Source organism: Phacochoerus africanus, chromosome 2 (assembly GCF_016906955.1).
Source record: "Phacochoerus africanus isolate WHEZ1 chromosome 2, ROS_Pafr_v1, whole genome shotgun sequence".
Taxonomy (NCBI): Eukaryota; Metazoa; Chordata; class Mammalia; order Artiodactyla; family Suidae; genus Phacochoerus; species Phacochoerus africanus.
In genome coordinates this window covers 153096069-153111758 of record NC_062545.1, presented here as the reverse complement: position 1 = coordinate 153111758, position 15690 = coordinate 153096069, and the positions used below count along the sequence as shown (strand labels likewise).

At 35.4% G+C, this 15690-nt stretch overlaps 1 protein-coding gene across 2 annotated transcripts in view; it reads right to left on the bottom strand.

Annotated features, from left to right (window-relative positions):
• Window positions 1-204: 204 nt before the first annotated feature.
• The window catches only part of NETO1 (neuropilin and tolloid like 1), a 105367-nt gene continuing 89881 nt past the window's right edge, over window positions 205-15690 (bottom strand). The window contains exons 8-11 of one of the 2 annotated variants that reach the window (XM_047769475.1): window positions 5854-5967; window positions 3046-3604; window positions 2011-2085; window positions 205-725 (exon numbers count right to left, since the gene is read on the bottom strand). In XM_047769475.1, coding sequence (XP_047625431.1) covers window positions 2025-2085; window positions 3046-3604; window positions 5854-5967 — 734 coding nt within the window. In that variant the 3' untranslated portion in view covers window positions 205-725; window positions 2011-2024. Of the gene's footprint in view, window positions 1141-2010; window positions 2086-3045; window positions 3605-5853; window positions 5968-15690 lie in introns of both variants that reach the window. The other variant, XM_047769474.1, reaches the window with a different exon arrangement.

Genomic DNA, 15690 nt, shown 5'->3' with positions numbered 1-15690 from the left:
AAAAGAAAAAAGAAGAAGAAAAAGAAAGATTTTCCTATTCTGAAAGGAGAACATCTTTCATAAAGTTTTGGAAATCACATTTTGAAGAAGTATGCCTTAAAATTAAAGGACATCCTGCAGCCTAGAAGGTGGAAAAGAGTTGACAAAATGTGTGTACTTAAGTCAGTTTTCATCACTGTCATAGGAGAAAACATTTCTCTTAACTCAAGTTAGGAAATTATTACACATTTTATATATCTTTATATAAAAAGTTACAAGTAGCAAGCATATGACACAAGGAAATGAAAGAGTAACAGCAGTATTGGAGAATGCATGCTTTTTACAATGTGTCTAATAAAAAGGATATTTTCCCAACTCAAATATCCAGTACTGACATGCAGGGTATTTTCTCAAACTGTCAATCAATCATATTGCTAAGTGCTTAATCAAAAATCATTTCTAATGAAGGGTATGATTTCAAAACTATTTCTGAAACTCATTATCTTCCTTTGATACCAAAAAAAAAAAAAAAATGGAAATGGGGGTATATAGGAAAGACCAAAAAATGAGATTTTTCTTATTGCAACTAGTAATTTTACTCATTACTTTTGGTTGCATTTAATCGTAATACAATAACAGATGTTTGTAGTCCATAAAACCTCTAGCTGGTGTTTCCATGGTCCATATTTTCACTTTTCACTGTAGCATGTTCAAAATCACTCAGGAACGCACTATTCTCAAGCAGTCTATATAATGGAAACAATGTACAGGTAACATAAAGTTCATCTAAAATCGTGTTTTTTTCACATATCACACAATGTACAATTATCTAACAAAGACATAAAACAACATAGAAACAAAGTGAAACTGATAGTAAAAATAAAGTTGGGATAGTCTTAATCAGGAACTAATTTCTTCTTCAAGTTTCCAGTAAATCTCAAAATGTATTTAAAAACTAAGGAGCACTTGGTGGCCAGCAACCAAATTACGAAATGAACATATCATTGTGCAGCGGGATGTCTTGCCGAAGGAATAACAAATGTCTGTAATTCTTAAGTTTGGATAAAGGCAGTGGAATGAATTTAGAAATATGTCCACTTTTCACAATTCACTATAGAATTTTCTTTTCACAGTCCCCATGTTTGTATAAATAGTTCTTCTCTGAAAATAAAACACAGTTAAAACATTTTCTCCCAGTGAAATATGCATACAAATACACCAATTTATCAAGGTAATATAGAGCATGGAAATGCATTCACCTAATTCAAGGATAGCTGATAAGTTTGAAGAGTTTTGAAGAGATTAACTGTCAAGCAAATTTAATTGGAGACAAGTTAGTCTATAGAGATATAGACTATTAAGTGCTAAAAGTAAAACCATTATGGTACCCAATGACAAAAGAGATGTACACATAGACAACTGGTATTTATGACACATTTTACATTATCAAGCATTCAAATTTTATATTATAAAATTTGACATAACATGCTGCATTTATTTTTGATGAAATAAGCTACATGTTCATGCAAAAATAAGACTGCACAAATTGTATAAGTACCTCCAAATACTTAGTGTAGGAGTTCTGAGTTGAATGTTGCCACATTAAATCAATACAATTATTACCAGTTTTATATACTGACTTCAGTTATATTGAGACAGTATTCAGTTTTTTAATGATGAAAACCTTGGGTTTCTTCTGGAATTTCTTTTAAGAGTAATTTTTAATTGATTTTTAATTAAATTTCAATTTTTACCTTAAAACACATAAAATTTAACTTAACATCCTCTTAATAACATTGCAGTACAATGCTTGATGGGAAGAGTATTAACATTTATTTTACATCTACTAAGAACATCCTTCCATCAGCATTGAATCCAGGGTATTTCTAATTGTGAAATGTTATGAAACACATATCTCAAGAAATAATGAATAAATAGCACATTCCCTAAAAAACTACAAGACAATTGCAACAAAACAAAACAAAACAGAATACAACAAAGTGGGAGAAGGAACCAATGGCATTTGCTTACCTTGAATTTTCTTTTTAGACCCTAGTTGTGTTGTATTCAGATTCATGTTTGCTTAGAGACCCAATGAGGCAGAACCTGGAATGTTATGGCTATTTCATTCAACAAAGTAATATTTTCACAGAAAATAAATATTCACACAAATATTTACTTAAAAGCATTCGTAAAAATTCATAAAACTGTGGAAACAGATTTTTTTCCATCAGCATGCAAAAATGTTAAATCAATTAAAATATTTTAGGTTTTGAGGACATATAATGCATTGAGAAAGTATGTACATTTATGAAATAAACTAAATGCTATTAAACATGCAAAACAAAATATAAGTAGATTGGATCTGGGGATTTAAAATATTTTTTTCTATTTAAATTTTCTTTCTTAGAGTGTTTTACTAATTTTAGGGCTAATATACAATATAGATACTATTGTCTTCATATTAAAAGGAAAAATGTTTCTACTAATCCTTGCTACATTCAAATTTTAGTTTTGGCATACCATGCTATCATATGCAATTTGTAATATAAGTGTTAGGTGATATGTGGAAAAAAAAATTTAATTTTCATACCAAAAATATAATACACTATATTGCAAAATATGTTATTTTTACATTAAAATTATTCAACTAGATGGGTTAACCATCTTGGTAAGGCATTTGTTTTCAAATATCATTTCATATCATAAAATATATAAATATAGATTTGCAGCAATATTGATGACCACTGGAAGCAAATGAGTGATATAAACTTGTCATATAAATTAAAATTCTTATAGAAATAAATATGTATGTGTAGAAACAAGTGAAATCTCTTTGGTTTGTGTGTGCTCACACACATACGCATATGTACATAAATGGGATTTAGGAAAAGTATGGATAGCACGGAAAAGGGAAAAGAAGAGGCAAAAGTTGAAATACTATGCCTTAAATCATTACTCAAAAGAGAAACTGAATGAAATATGAAGACAAAATAGAAGGCAATATTCTGGAAGCATTTCAGTCCTCAGGTTATAGGTGTCATCAAAAAATCTATAGATACTGACCGCTGGGCGGCTTTGTCGTGTCGTGACAGCCTGTGACTCGTGGTGGGCACCTCCTCAATCTCGTCTATGTCACAGGCATCTGCAGCATCTTGGGAGTAGTTGTGTTTCATGACGAGGATATTTCTTCTGTTCATGGGCGGGATGAGAGGTTTAACGGGCTGTGGGGGCATCTCGGTCAAGACAGACGCGTCTCTTGTGCTGAGGTTGCTGCGGCTGCCTTTCGCACTGGACAGCTGTGATCCACAGTGATGGTCATGAATGCATTTGGAAGAGGACCTCCTCAGTTTATGGTAGTTTTCAAAGTCATCGGCCACATCTGCAAAGTCAGCTGCAGCTCCTGTCCCTCTGAGGGTGCATAACTCATAATGAGGAGGTTCAAACACCTCCTGGAAAACTGTCTGGTCAAAGTCCGATTTCCTTTGAACATATTTTTTACGAGGCTGTTTGATCTGCACAATGACAGAAATGATAATAAGGATGATCACAATGCAGGAAGTCACGCCAATGACAGTCCCACTGGTGTTGGTCAGCTGGTCCAGCAGGCTGGCTTTCCTCTTCTCTACAGGTTGAGGAGAGTGAAAACAACAAACAAAACAGAAACAACCCACCACACATTAATATGGCAGTCAAAGGCTATGCTGAGAACTTTAAAATGTCATAGGCTCAGTATAAAATGTTTACCATCGTAAACATAAGCAGCTCTTAAAACAAAAACAAAAAGCTTCACTCTTCACAAAGGCCCTATATTCTAGTCTTAGAAACAGCTCTTCCATTGCTCAGCATCCCTATTTTAAATGTGAATATGAGTTTTAGAGAAGGTCTAATAAAACCTTTAGCATGACATTAGGGAATCAACCGGCAAGATTAAAAACAGTAAATTCTTTTTCTTCTTATTGGTATAAAAAACCCCCACAAACTCCACTATTGGCAACATGGATGTACCCGTGTTGTTTTGAATTTATTCTGGATGTGCATAACTCAAGTCAAAGTAACAATATTCTGATATCAGAAGATATTATGCTTTAAGACAGATACTTCTGAAATATTGACATGAGGGCTTCTGTAGGTCTTTTGCCCAGTGAAACAATCAGTTATGGTCAAAATTTTGGAAAAAAGCATTTAAAGTTTCTAGAAATTGTCCTAATGGCACACAGCAAATGGAGGTATATTTATTCAAGAAAATCTTTAGGAACAAGGAGAGTCTGTGCCTTTGAGCTCCCCCATCCTCAGTTCCTCTTGATGGAAACTCTGCTCAGGGAGGTTTCAGGCAACATGAGTCCCCTGTCTCTATAGCTGCCAGTCTACAGCTACAATACCTCCCTGGGAAGGGTGAGCTGCCAACATTTCTCAGTGCCCTTTCCACTCCCAGGTCTGTACTCCAGATGCTCTATTCCAGGCAGGAGTAGCTGAAATGTTGGGGGCTCCTCTCCTCCTCCCAGGCCCCACTGGTAGGACAGAAGGTCTATACCAGGCACAGCAGGTTGAGAATACAGGGCTCCAATCACACTTGCCCAAGCTTATTCATGGAGAGGAGATCCCTGTAGAGGAAACCTGAGAACTAGGGGTCACCATCCTTGCTCAGTGCTTTCTTCAGAAAGCAAGGGTCTTACTCTGAGAAGGCAGCCACTGTCCCTGCCCCCACCATCCAGAGCCATTGGGCAGATATTTTGTTCATGGAGAGAAGTAGGCTATAAGAACCATGGGAATACATCCACTTTAGGTACTAAGAGCACAGGGAACTGTACCCAAATACTTGTGAGAGAACATGATAGAAGATAATATGAGAGAAAGAATATATATATGTATAACTGGGGCACTTTGCTGCAGAGCAGAAGTTGAAATAACTCTATAAATCAACTATAGCAAAAAATTTTAAAGAGACTAATCACTAACAGTGCTGTATATAAACAGCACTTCACTGTATATAAACAGTGCTTCATGAAAACATTTAATTTCCTATCTATTCCAAAGTGGTGCCTAGGACACAGCATGGTTCATTGCCCACATCCTACCTCAAAAATGTTAGTACTGGATCTGCTTTTTGTATTGACTCTATCAACCATGAATACTGTGGCAGTGCCTCTCTGTTTCTATCCACAGAGGGTATTTTAATTGAGGATACTGGACTTTAAGCATGAAGATTTATGTGTGTTGTTTGTTTGTTGTTTGTTTTTTGCCTTTACAAATTGGTTAATATTGGATCTGACAAAAGGAGATATGTGGCACTTTGAACTTAACCCAAACTCACAACATTCATAACCAAGCTTAGGGTTGCTTTCTGTGTAAAATATCTTTGTGTACATGCTAGAGAAGGAAGCTGGGACATCGGAAGTTAGTATCATTGGAGAGGAAGGAAAACTGGAGTTGAGGTAAATGTTTTAAGGTACTGGAAAGCCCTGATGTTCCTTTGCTACACTTCATCTCTAGAACATGTGCACAATGTTCCATGAGGACAGACTGGCATTATGTGAGGGGTACAGTCACAGGTGAAGGGACTTCTGATGGGAAACCTGTGTTGCAGGAGAAGCTCCAATGCCCTGTCCGTGGTCCTGCAGGCTCCAATAAGGCCATTCATCAATAAGGACTCAAGTGTAAAAGATAGTCCACTGTGCAGTAATGATTGCAGAAACTTCTGGTTACAGGATGAGTAAAGGCAAAGAAAAAGGCTTACAGGTCAATTATAACACATACAAGAAGTTCATAAAAGCCTATAAATAGTCTATTTTTAAGACTGCCTGATACATTGGATACATGCCTTCCCAAACTATAGATAGAGGGATTTTGCAGATTTGGGGGACTAATCTTTACCTTTACAATGATTTTCATCCCAAGGGTACACGCAGTTCTGGAGTCCATTGCAGACCAAGGTATTGTTAATACACATGTTACTGTGGCAGAAGAATGTATTGCCTTCACAGGGAGCTAAAAAGGAAAAGAGGAAGATGAAGAAAAAAATTTTAACTGATGCTTAGTTATAAATCACTCGCATTAAAAATCTAAAAACAAAAAGATTAGTATGATAATTGCCATCAAATTGAGATCAATGGTAGAACCGACATTCCATTCTCAGAAATGTTGCCGTCATGGTAATTATTTCTTGTGTCACTAGCAGAGGTGGCATTCTTCTAGATGTGCTCAACTTATAAAACTGGCACGGGAGGTTTTCCATCATAAAATGAAGTCCATTATCCATATGCATTCTTCCTCTTTGCTTTTAACTTCGTGTGTTCATTTAACAAAACTTACGTGCCTAGCACGTGCACAACAATATGCTTTACACTGAAATTGTTTGGATAGGTTTAATTGTACTGTGCACGCAAATCAGTTTAATGGAAATGTTGAAATATTTTTGGAAAGTATATGTTTACAAATTACTTTGGAAGGCATATGTAAAACAACACACTATAACATTATTTAAGTATATGAAAGAAGCAAAGAATGTCATGGAAATTCAGAACAAGAGAAAATTTATCCTGAACAACATAAGAAAAATATTCTCATCATACAGTGATGATTTACCATACATACGGTGATGAAATTAGCCTACTTTGCATAAATTTCACACATTCTAGTAACATTAGGTACAATGATCCATGAGCTCCAGATTACAATGCACGTTTAAAGCACTAGGAGGCAAAGTAAGAACTCCAATGATTATACAATTTGACTATAGACATATGGGCATTCATGATGAGTCTATAGTATAGCAGGGTATAATGTCAGATTTGACTTTAATATTATAAAAAATCAATTTCCTTCATTATCAGAGTAATATTATATTCAGAATAGTGCTATCTAGTTTATAGATAGTGCTTTCAGGTAATTTTTTTAACCTTTGTAATCACCCCACATATCTCATAAAATGTGCTATTAGTTTTTTTTTTCAGATTAACTGTTTTGAAAGTACAGTTACTTTCAAACTTTTTAAAGATATGCATTCTAGAAAAAGATGTTAGACACAAAACACATAATTTGCAGTGTTTAATCAGTAAAGTTTTGTCAATGATCAATATCATCTAAACAGTTCAGTCATGTCATAATTTCTCACCTTCGAAAGGACATACTACAGGGTCTTTTTTTTAAAAAAAAAAAAGAAAGTCATCTTCTTAAATGTATTTCCTGTATTAATCAAAATGGTTAGGAAAATGCTTTGCATAAGGTAACAATATATTTTAACTTTCCTAGAGGAATCATTTTTTAAAAAATGCTCAGGTGTTAAAAACCATAAGTATGGCAAAGACCAGGGTCACTTGGACCTGGGGTCCCTTTGACCCTCCTTGCTCCTCCCCTCCAGCCCTAATTCCCAGAAGAGAGTTTCTTTTTCTCTCTGCTTGGTTTGCCTTTAAGTCCCTGGATAAAAAGTAAAAAAGATGTAATTGTCATTTTGAAAAACAAAGTATTAAAGAATAGAAAAGATGCAGATGCAAGAGTCATTTCGAAAAGCATCATGCTTAACATTTTATTGAGCTCCTGCTTTCAATGTGGTGTACAGCTTTTAGAATGTAAAATTTAATGATCCACTATATTATTGCAAAAATCTGCTTTTCAGTAAGGAACTAAATTTGAATTTCTGTAGTCAACCATTTTGCAGAACTGATACGGTCTGTTAAGCAGATAATGAATATTGTCAAAATGTGTACACAGAACAAAAAGGAGTTTTCTGCACAGAGGTTAGAGCAGCTGCAAAACGCTTTAGTCAAAAATATAAAAACACTTACTACCTGATAAATTGCAGTGGTTTTGAAAGTACAGTTAATCCATTAAGTAAAGTATACCTTTAAAAGAGCATAAGTATTTACTGACCTTCCCGAATGAGTTTGGAAAAAGTATTACAATTACTATTAAGTAGGATGGGTTTGTTTTTAAAAGTTAAATATAGAAATAAAAATGACATTATAATCTGAATGAAGTAGAACAGTATGTTAGTAAGAGCACTTGAGACTTGAATTCCAAATTCTCTAAATATAATTTTCTGTTTCTGCTACATAATTGTTGCAAAAATATCTTATAAAGTACCAATCGATGTATGAATATCAGTTATCATTAAATATTGGTAGTTTGATTGGGAATGGAACAGGTGATCCAGGACTGTCAATAAATCACATTCCTAGGCTGGGGGAAAAAAGTAATTGTAATGTATACATGTAAGGATAACCTGATCTCCTTGCTGTATAGTGGGAAAATAAAAAAATTAAAAATAAAATAAAATAAAATAAAGTACTGAAAGACAAAAAAATAAAAATAAAAAAATAAATCACATTCCTGACACATTACTCGATATCACATAATTATGCAGAAATGTGAGTTAACTGGAATCATCCTCACTTAAAAAAAAGAAAACATTATTATTCTGGGTACTACTCCATCTTTTTTTCCTTACCTTTGCTAACATTTACAGAATTGTTGTGCAAACAACAAAGAAATAAAAACAAACAGGCAAATCTTGCAGTGGCTAAGAAACAAATGTATCCCAACTTATACCCCTTGAACAAAAATTAATTTTGTTTAAGTTTGTCTTAATTTGTTTTAGTTTACATCTGTGTAATGGGTCTAAGTTAGGAGATACATGATATAAAAGTTAGAGACTTATATTTCTTTTTTTTTTTTGGAATTGAAATTTTTTACTTTTTTTACAGAATAAAATACATACATTTAAACAAAATTACATTCACACAGATTATTATATCATGGATCTTTAGAAAGAGATTAAGTGACTCCCTCTGGAGAAGTGTAATGGAAAATATGCTGAGACAAATAGGAAATTTATTCTATACTTTATCCCATTTTGTATGGCTTTCATCCTTACTATTTAGTATTATCTATTACATCTCAATTTTTCTTTAAATATTAGCATTATATTAAAATTGTTATATTTTGCAACTAAAATTTATAAAGAAGAAAGCCTTATATACCATTAAATATTTTATATAGCATAATAAAAAGAATAACTTAACTGGTAAGAATAACAAAATAATATACCCTCTGAAAATAAGTAAAATATAAAATGCATAAATTGGTTAAAAAACAATGTAACTATATAAATATGTCCTCACAATTTGTTACATCTTATCAATTCTCCAATATAAGCATTAAACCATTCTAGGTGATGTGATAAACAAGACATCATAGACCTTACATTGTACCATGGAGAGAAATGGTTATTAATAATACAATTGTAGAACTGTATTATTTAATTGTACAGTGGCACTATTTAATTATAATTATCATAAATTCTTTGATGGAGAGGAAGTCAGAATCAGATCTAAGAAGATTTCAGCATTCCAAGAATGATGGCAAATGACCTCCTTTATGGTGGATTATGCACTTCTTTACTATGAGATATATTTCTTCTCCAGATTCCTTGTTTGTGTATCAGTTGTAGATTTTTGGTTTGCAGTTATTCTGAAGTTTTGATATAAGAGTATATATCTATATGAGATTGTTTTAAGATGTTGTTCTCTTAATTGCAAGTTCATCCACAGTGTCCTGCATTTGTACCCACCTCTTCTCATGATTTCTGATTTTGGTGGTATAATTGTGCATGGATGATTTCGTATCTTTACTGTATATATACCTTTACTGGTGAGCCTTGTCATTTGTGGCATTTTTGTTTCCTGTTGCTGTCTTTTCTTTTCTGCCTAGAGAAGTTCCTTTAGTATTTGCTGTAAGGCTGGTTTAGTATTGCTGAATTCTCTCTTCTTTTGCTTATCTGTAAAGGTTTTGATTTCTCCTTCAAATCTGAATGAAAGCCTTGCTGGGTAAAATAATCTTGGCTGGAGGATTTTTCCTTTCATCATGTTAAGTATATCATGCCACTCCCTTCTGGCCTGAAGAGTTTCTACTGAAAATCTGCCGATAACCTTATCGGGGTTCCCTTGTATGTTACTTGTTTCTTTTCCCTAGCTGCTTTCAAGATTTTCTCTTTGTCTTTAATTTTGGTTAGTTTGATTAATATGTGTCTCGGTGTATTCCTCCTTGGGTTTATTCTATATGGTACGCGTTGTGCTTCTTGGATTTGAGTGAGTGGTTTCTTTTCCATGTTAGGGAAGTTTTCGGCTATTATCTCTTGGAATATTTTTTCTGTCCCCTTCTCTCTCTCTTCTCCTTCTGGCACCCCTATAATACGTATGTTGCTGTGTCTCATGTTGTCCCAGAGTTCTCTGAGACTCTCTTGTTTTCAGTCTTTTTTCTCTTTTCTGTTCTGCATCCATAATTTCCACTAATCTGTCCTCCACCTTGCTTATTCATTCTTCTGCCTCCTGTATTCTGCTGTTAGCTGCTTCTAGTGAATTTTTTATTTCGGTTATTGCATTTTGCATCTCTTCTTGTTTAAGTTTTATATCTTGTATCTCTTTGCTCAGTGTTTCCTGTAAGTTATCCATCTTTGCCTCCAGTTTATTTCCAATGTCTTGCATCATCCTCAGCATCAATAATCTAAGGTCTTTTTCCTGGATGCTGAGAATCTCATCACTTAGCTGATTTTCCTTTCTCCCTCATCTGAGTTATAGTTCTCTGTCTTTTCATTTTTATAGGTTTTTGGTGTGGTGACCTTCTTACAGATAACAGAGTTGTAGTTGTAGCCTCTCTTACTTCTGATATCTGCCCCCCTTGTAGCTGAAGTCAGTATGGGGGCTTGGTGTAGGCTTCCTGATGGGAGGGGCTGATGCCTGCCCACTGGTAGGTGGAGCTGATTCTAATCCCTCTGGTGGGTGGGGCTTAGTCTCTGGATGGGATTAGAGGAAGCTGTGTGCCTGAGAGCTCTTTAGGTAGCCTGTTTACTGAGGGGTGCGGCTGTGATCCCACCTGGATTGTTGTTTGCCCTGGGGCTTCTCAGTGCTGACTGATGGGTGGGGACAGATTTTCCCAAAATGGCCACCTCCAGAGAAAGGCAGCTGCTAAATATTCCCGAGAGCTTTGCCTTCAATGTCCTTCCCCCACAACAAGCCACATTCACCCCTGTTTTCCCAGGATGTCCTCCAAGAACTGCAGTCAGGTTTGACCCAGATTCCGATGGAGACCTCACTGTGCCCTGGGACCCAGTGCATGTGAAAGTCCATGTGTGGCTTTTAAGAATGGGGTCTTCATTTCCCCCAGTCCTGTGGAGCTCCTGCACACAAGCCCCATTGGCCTTCAATGCCAGGTGCTCCAGGGGCTCTTTCTCCCAGTGCCAGATCCCCAGACGTGAGGGTTTGATGTGGGGCTCAGAACTCTCACTCCTGTAGGTGAGTCTCTGTGAACCAGTTAGTTTTCAGTCTGTGGAGCTTCCCACCCAGGAGGTATGGTGTTGTTTATATCACGAAATTGCCCCTCCTACCTCTTGATGTGGCCTCCTCTTTTTCTTCTGGAGTAGGGTATCTTTTTTAAGGTTTCCGGTCCCTTTGGGTGGAGATTGCTCAGTGTTTAGTTGTGAATTTTGTTGTTTTTAGGAGAGAAGTTGTGCTCCAGTCCTTCTATTTCACCATCTTAATCCTGTCTCCGAGACTTATATTTCTTAATGTGTAGTGAGGATGGACATTTACAGACCTCTTGTTAAGACTAAATGAGAATGCAAATATGTATGAACAAGGCGTAACATTTCACACAGAAGAGTGTGCAATAAATGTGTTTTTTTGTTGTTTTTTGGCCACATCCTCGGCATACATTAAGTTCCCAGGCCAGGGATTGAATCTTGAGCCACAGCTGCAGCAATGCCAGATCATTAACCTACTGTGCCACAGTGGGAATGCCAGTAAATGCCATTTAAAAAGCTGAATTATAACACAGAACGGTTTGTTTTCTCATGTCACAAAACAGCAGATAGTTATTCCTTAATTCTATTATAATGAAAATAACATAATTAAATGGGCTTACTACACAGGTCTATAAGATATTATATCCGGGAATAATATTTAACATATTTAACAATCAGTACTTCCTTGAGACCAACCAACCAAGAGTTAAATAGATGCTGGTGGCCATGTCACACCAGTGTGTCCTATCCTACCTGTGTGTACCACCTCTGTGACATTTCAGTTTATATCCACTTGAAAGAAACTGGAAAGTAAATTAATGCATAATGAAATATAATTTTCTCAAAAATTACTGGGAAATGCTTACTTTAATAATTTTCCTAACATATCTTCCTCTAAGCCTAGCACACCATGTAATTTCACAAAAATTCAATCCCAAGGGCAAAATGGACAGCTCCATTCTGCAGTTCAAAAAGTGGTTTTAAATTAATTCTGATATTACACAAAGTAGCTCCATGACCATACAAAAAATTAAGATTACCACTTTCAGAAATTAAGGTTTTTATCCTCTTGCTCTACTAAAAGCCATTATATAAGCTCAGTAATATATTTGAATGTGAAAACAAAGTCAACAATAATACACTGGAGTCCAAGCTCTTTGATTCTACCTTGCTGAACTATTTACATATAAAAAGAAAAAAATAGTCTACAACCAGTCTCTATTTTTATATCAAGTACACAATAAACACACCTTTCTAAAACATTCCTGGGACTTTCCTAAGACTAAGACCTCCTGACTAGGTTATTTCAGTATTCTGGGGGGGTATATTCCTTTGCTACATTCGTGCCCAGTGCAAAATAGCTCTAAAGTTCAATTCTAAAAAAAGAAATAGAATAGAATTTACAAATGGAGATTGTACCATGAGTTTGTGATACATTACAGGAGAAAGGTTTAGATGTATAAGCTACCTGTGAAATTCCATCATTCACAGAATAACAAGGTCATCAAGATAACATGCAAATTTTCTAACACCAAATTATAAAGAGAGATATTCAGGCCCCATTCTGGAAAACCAAGGCAGGCAGTGTGTACAAGAGAACAAATCTTGGTCTTTTGGTTCCAATACAAATTCAGAAGTGTTCGGAAGTCTCTAGTGATCCTATGAAATCAAGGTTTGGATAAAAGTGACATTTGTCCTACAAATGTCCTAATAGAATTTTTGGTACAGAGAAACACAATACACAGATGCAGATTTTGAGATTACCTAAAGGTCCTTTAAATTTCAATTTAAAGTATCTCAAATGAAGAGTTATTCAAATATTTCATAGCAAATTCTTGGGAAACACAAAATTTAACACAATATTTTGCTCTGGCAAGGAAGATGTGTGTCACAGAGTACTAAGACTGAGAAATACAATTTGTTCCTTTGTGTTACTTTCTCATGACTCAGTGCCCTTTCAGAGAAGTTGTATACCTGAAAGCCCATTTAACTTTGTTTAATCCAAATGGCTCTGATTTATTCACATACTACTTAATATGCAACAGAAAAAATCAAATGTAACAGCTTGGCAAGTGTTGCCCTGGTGTTCAAAATCATTATCGTGATAGTATTCTTAATTCTTAAGAGGTCATAGAAGAGTATGGGAATTATTAAGATATAAACTTGGGTGAAAAATAAGGATACACATTGTTTTACATTATAAGGCCTCATTTGCAAGCACACATATGGAAAAATTTACTGGAAATATTAAGCCGAAATGTTAGCAATTATTATTTCTAGGATACTTACAAGTTATATTTAGTTTTTGTTGGAAAATTTTCCATCTACATATATATAAGTTTGTGTGTGTGTAGTATATACACATACATACACAAGTATAGTCACTTTTTATAACTGGGAAAATCTGATAAATTTCAGGAAAAAAAAAGCCAAATATTAATCCAAAAAAAAAGTATGTTTTCTCTTCCAAATTTTAACCAGTAAAAGAATAGTCTTTGGAGTCCCCATTGTGGCTCAGGGGTAACCCAGCTGGTATTCCTGAGGATGTGGATTTGATCCCTGGCCTCACTCGATGGGTTGGGGATCCCACATTTTCTTGAGCTATGGTATAGGTCACAGATGTGGCTCAGATCCACGTTGCTGTGGCTGTGGTGTAGCCTGGCAGCTGCAGCTCCGATTTAACCCCTAGCCTGGGAACTTCTATATGCCAAGAGTGAGGCCATAAAAAGCAAACAATAATAATAATAATAGTTTTCACCTAATACTTACTATTTAGATTTCGTTATATTTGAAGATACTCAATGAGCTCAGTATTTCCCTGAATTCATTGCTTTCCTTTGGAAATCTTCTCTTTTTGTAAATCCTCCTATGTTCCTATTCTTACCACTAGGTGATGAGCATGCACTATTCTTTGGTGAAATAGCATTTCAGTCCTTGATGCTTAAAACATGAATGCATCTGAGGCAAACAACCTTTATATATTGCTGATTCCTAAGGAATAAAAGCTTTATCAGGAGATAACTAAATGGATTTTTGGCATATTTTAGTTAGCTAAAGGAGGATGAGAAAGAAGGGCAGCCACACAATCAAAATATATTATCTTGAACAAATAATAATCACTAAACATATAATGTTATAAGTATAATCATGGAGGTATCATCAGTTTTCAGTACCCTGTCACATTTGATAAACATTGCTCCAATTCTATAATTAGAAGGTATTTAATTTATGATTACTCTTTAATGCTACCTCCACTAAAGTTCCATTTTATTAGCGTGATTTCTTTCCTCATCCACCCCCTTTCTTTGCAGTTCCAGAAATCCACGAAATACTACTCAGGAAAAATTAAAACAAAATGGAAATAAAAACTGGCAGATTTTTCTCTGAAACATTGATATTTCAAATACCTATGCTTTACAATTAATAAAATGGTCATTGGTAGATCAGTTCAAAATCAAATGACATCATATTTCATCAAGAAAATCTGGAAAGAGAAATGATGCTCAATCCTATTTTTCTTTAAAAATGATTATATCATCTAAAAACTGCTTGTGGCTCATGGTCAGATGCTTTACCCCAAGTCTCCCAGCCCCCAACCCAAATCCTGTTTCACTTCCGGCAGAGTGGGGGCATTCTCCTTACTTCTTGCTTCCCTCAAATTCTTTTAACTTCTTTAACTTCAGGGTTGGCAAAAGCTCTCTCCGCTATGTGCTGGCCTGTGTCGAAACAGCCACACACACACACACACACACACACACACACACACACACACACACACACCATCTTTGAGTCCTCTACGTCTGCTCTTTTTTATTCTTATTTTCCCAATCATAACTTTGGAAATGGTCACAAAAATGTGTGCAGAAGCATCAGGACAAGGAAGTAGCTGGGGTGCATTTACATGTCCTTGCTTCATTTCTTGAACTCAGCTTTTATCATTGTTGAAGACACCGACTTATTCAAATTTTCTGACACTCAAGATGCTCTAGAGTCTACCACTTCTTTGCCTGAGAGATAGAAACAAAGCGTAAAATTATTATAATGATGTAAACGTGATATGTACCTACATTATATATTTAGGTAATGAATTCCAATTAATTAGCAAAATCTGGCATACTTAAAAGTTCCAGCACTTTTACTCAATAATCATTTTTTTGGTGTTATTTTTTTGTTTTGGTTTGGTTTTTTTGCTTTTTAGGGCCACACCCATGGCATATGGAGGTTCCCAGGCTAGGGGTCTAAATGGAGCTATAGCTGCTGGCCTATGCCACAGACACAGCCACAGCTGCAGCAATGCAGGGTCCAAGCCTCATCTGCAACTTGCACCACAGTTCATGGCAATGCCTGATCCTTAACCCACTGAGCAAGGCCAGGGATCAAACCTGCGTCCTCATGGAATCCAGTCAGGCTCATTA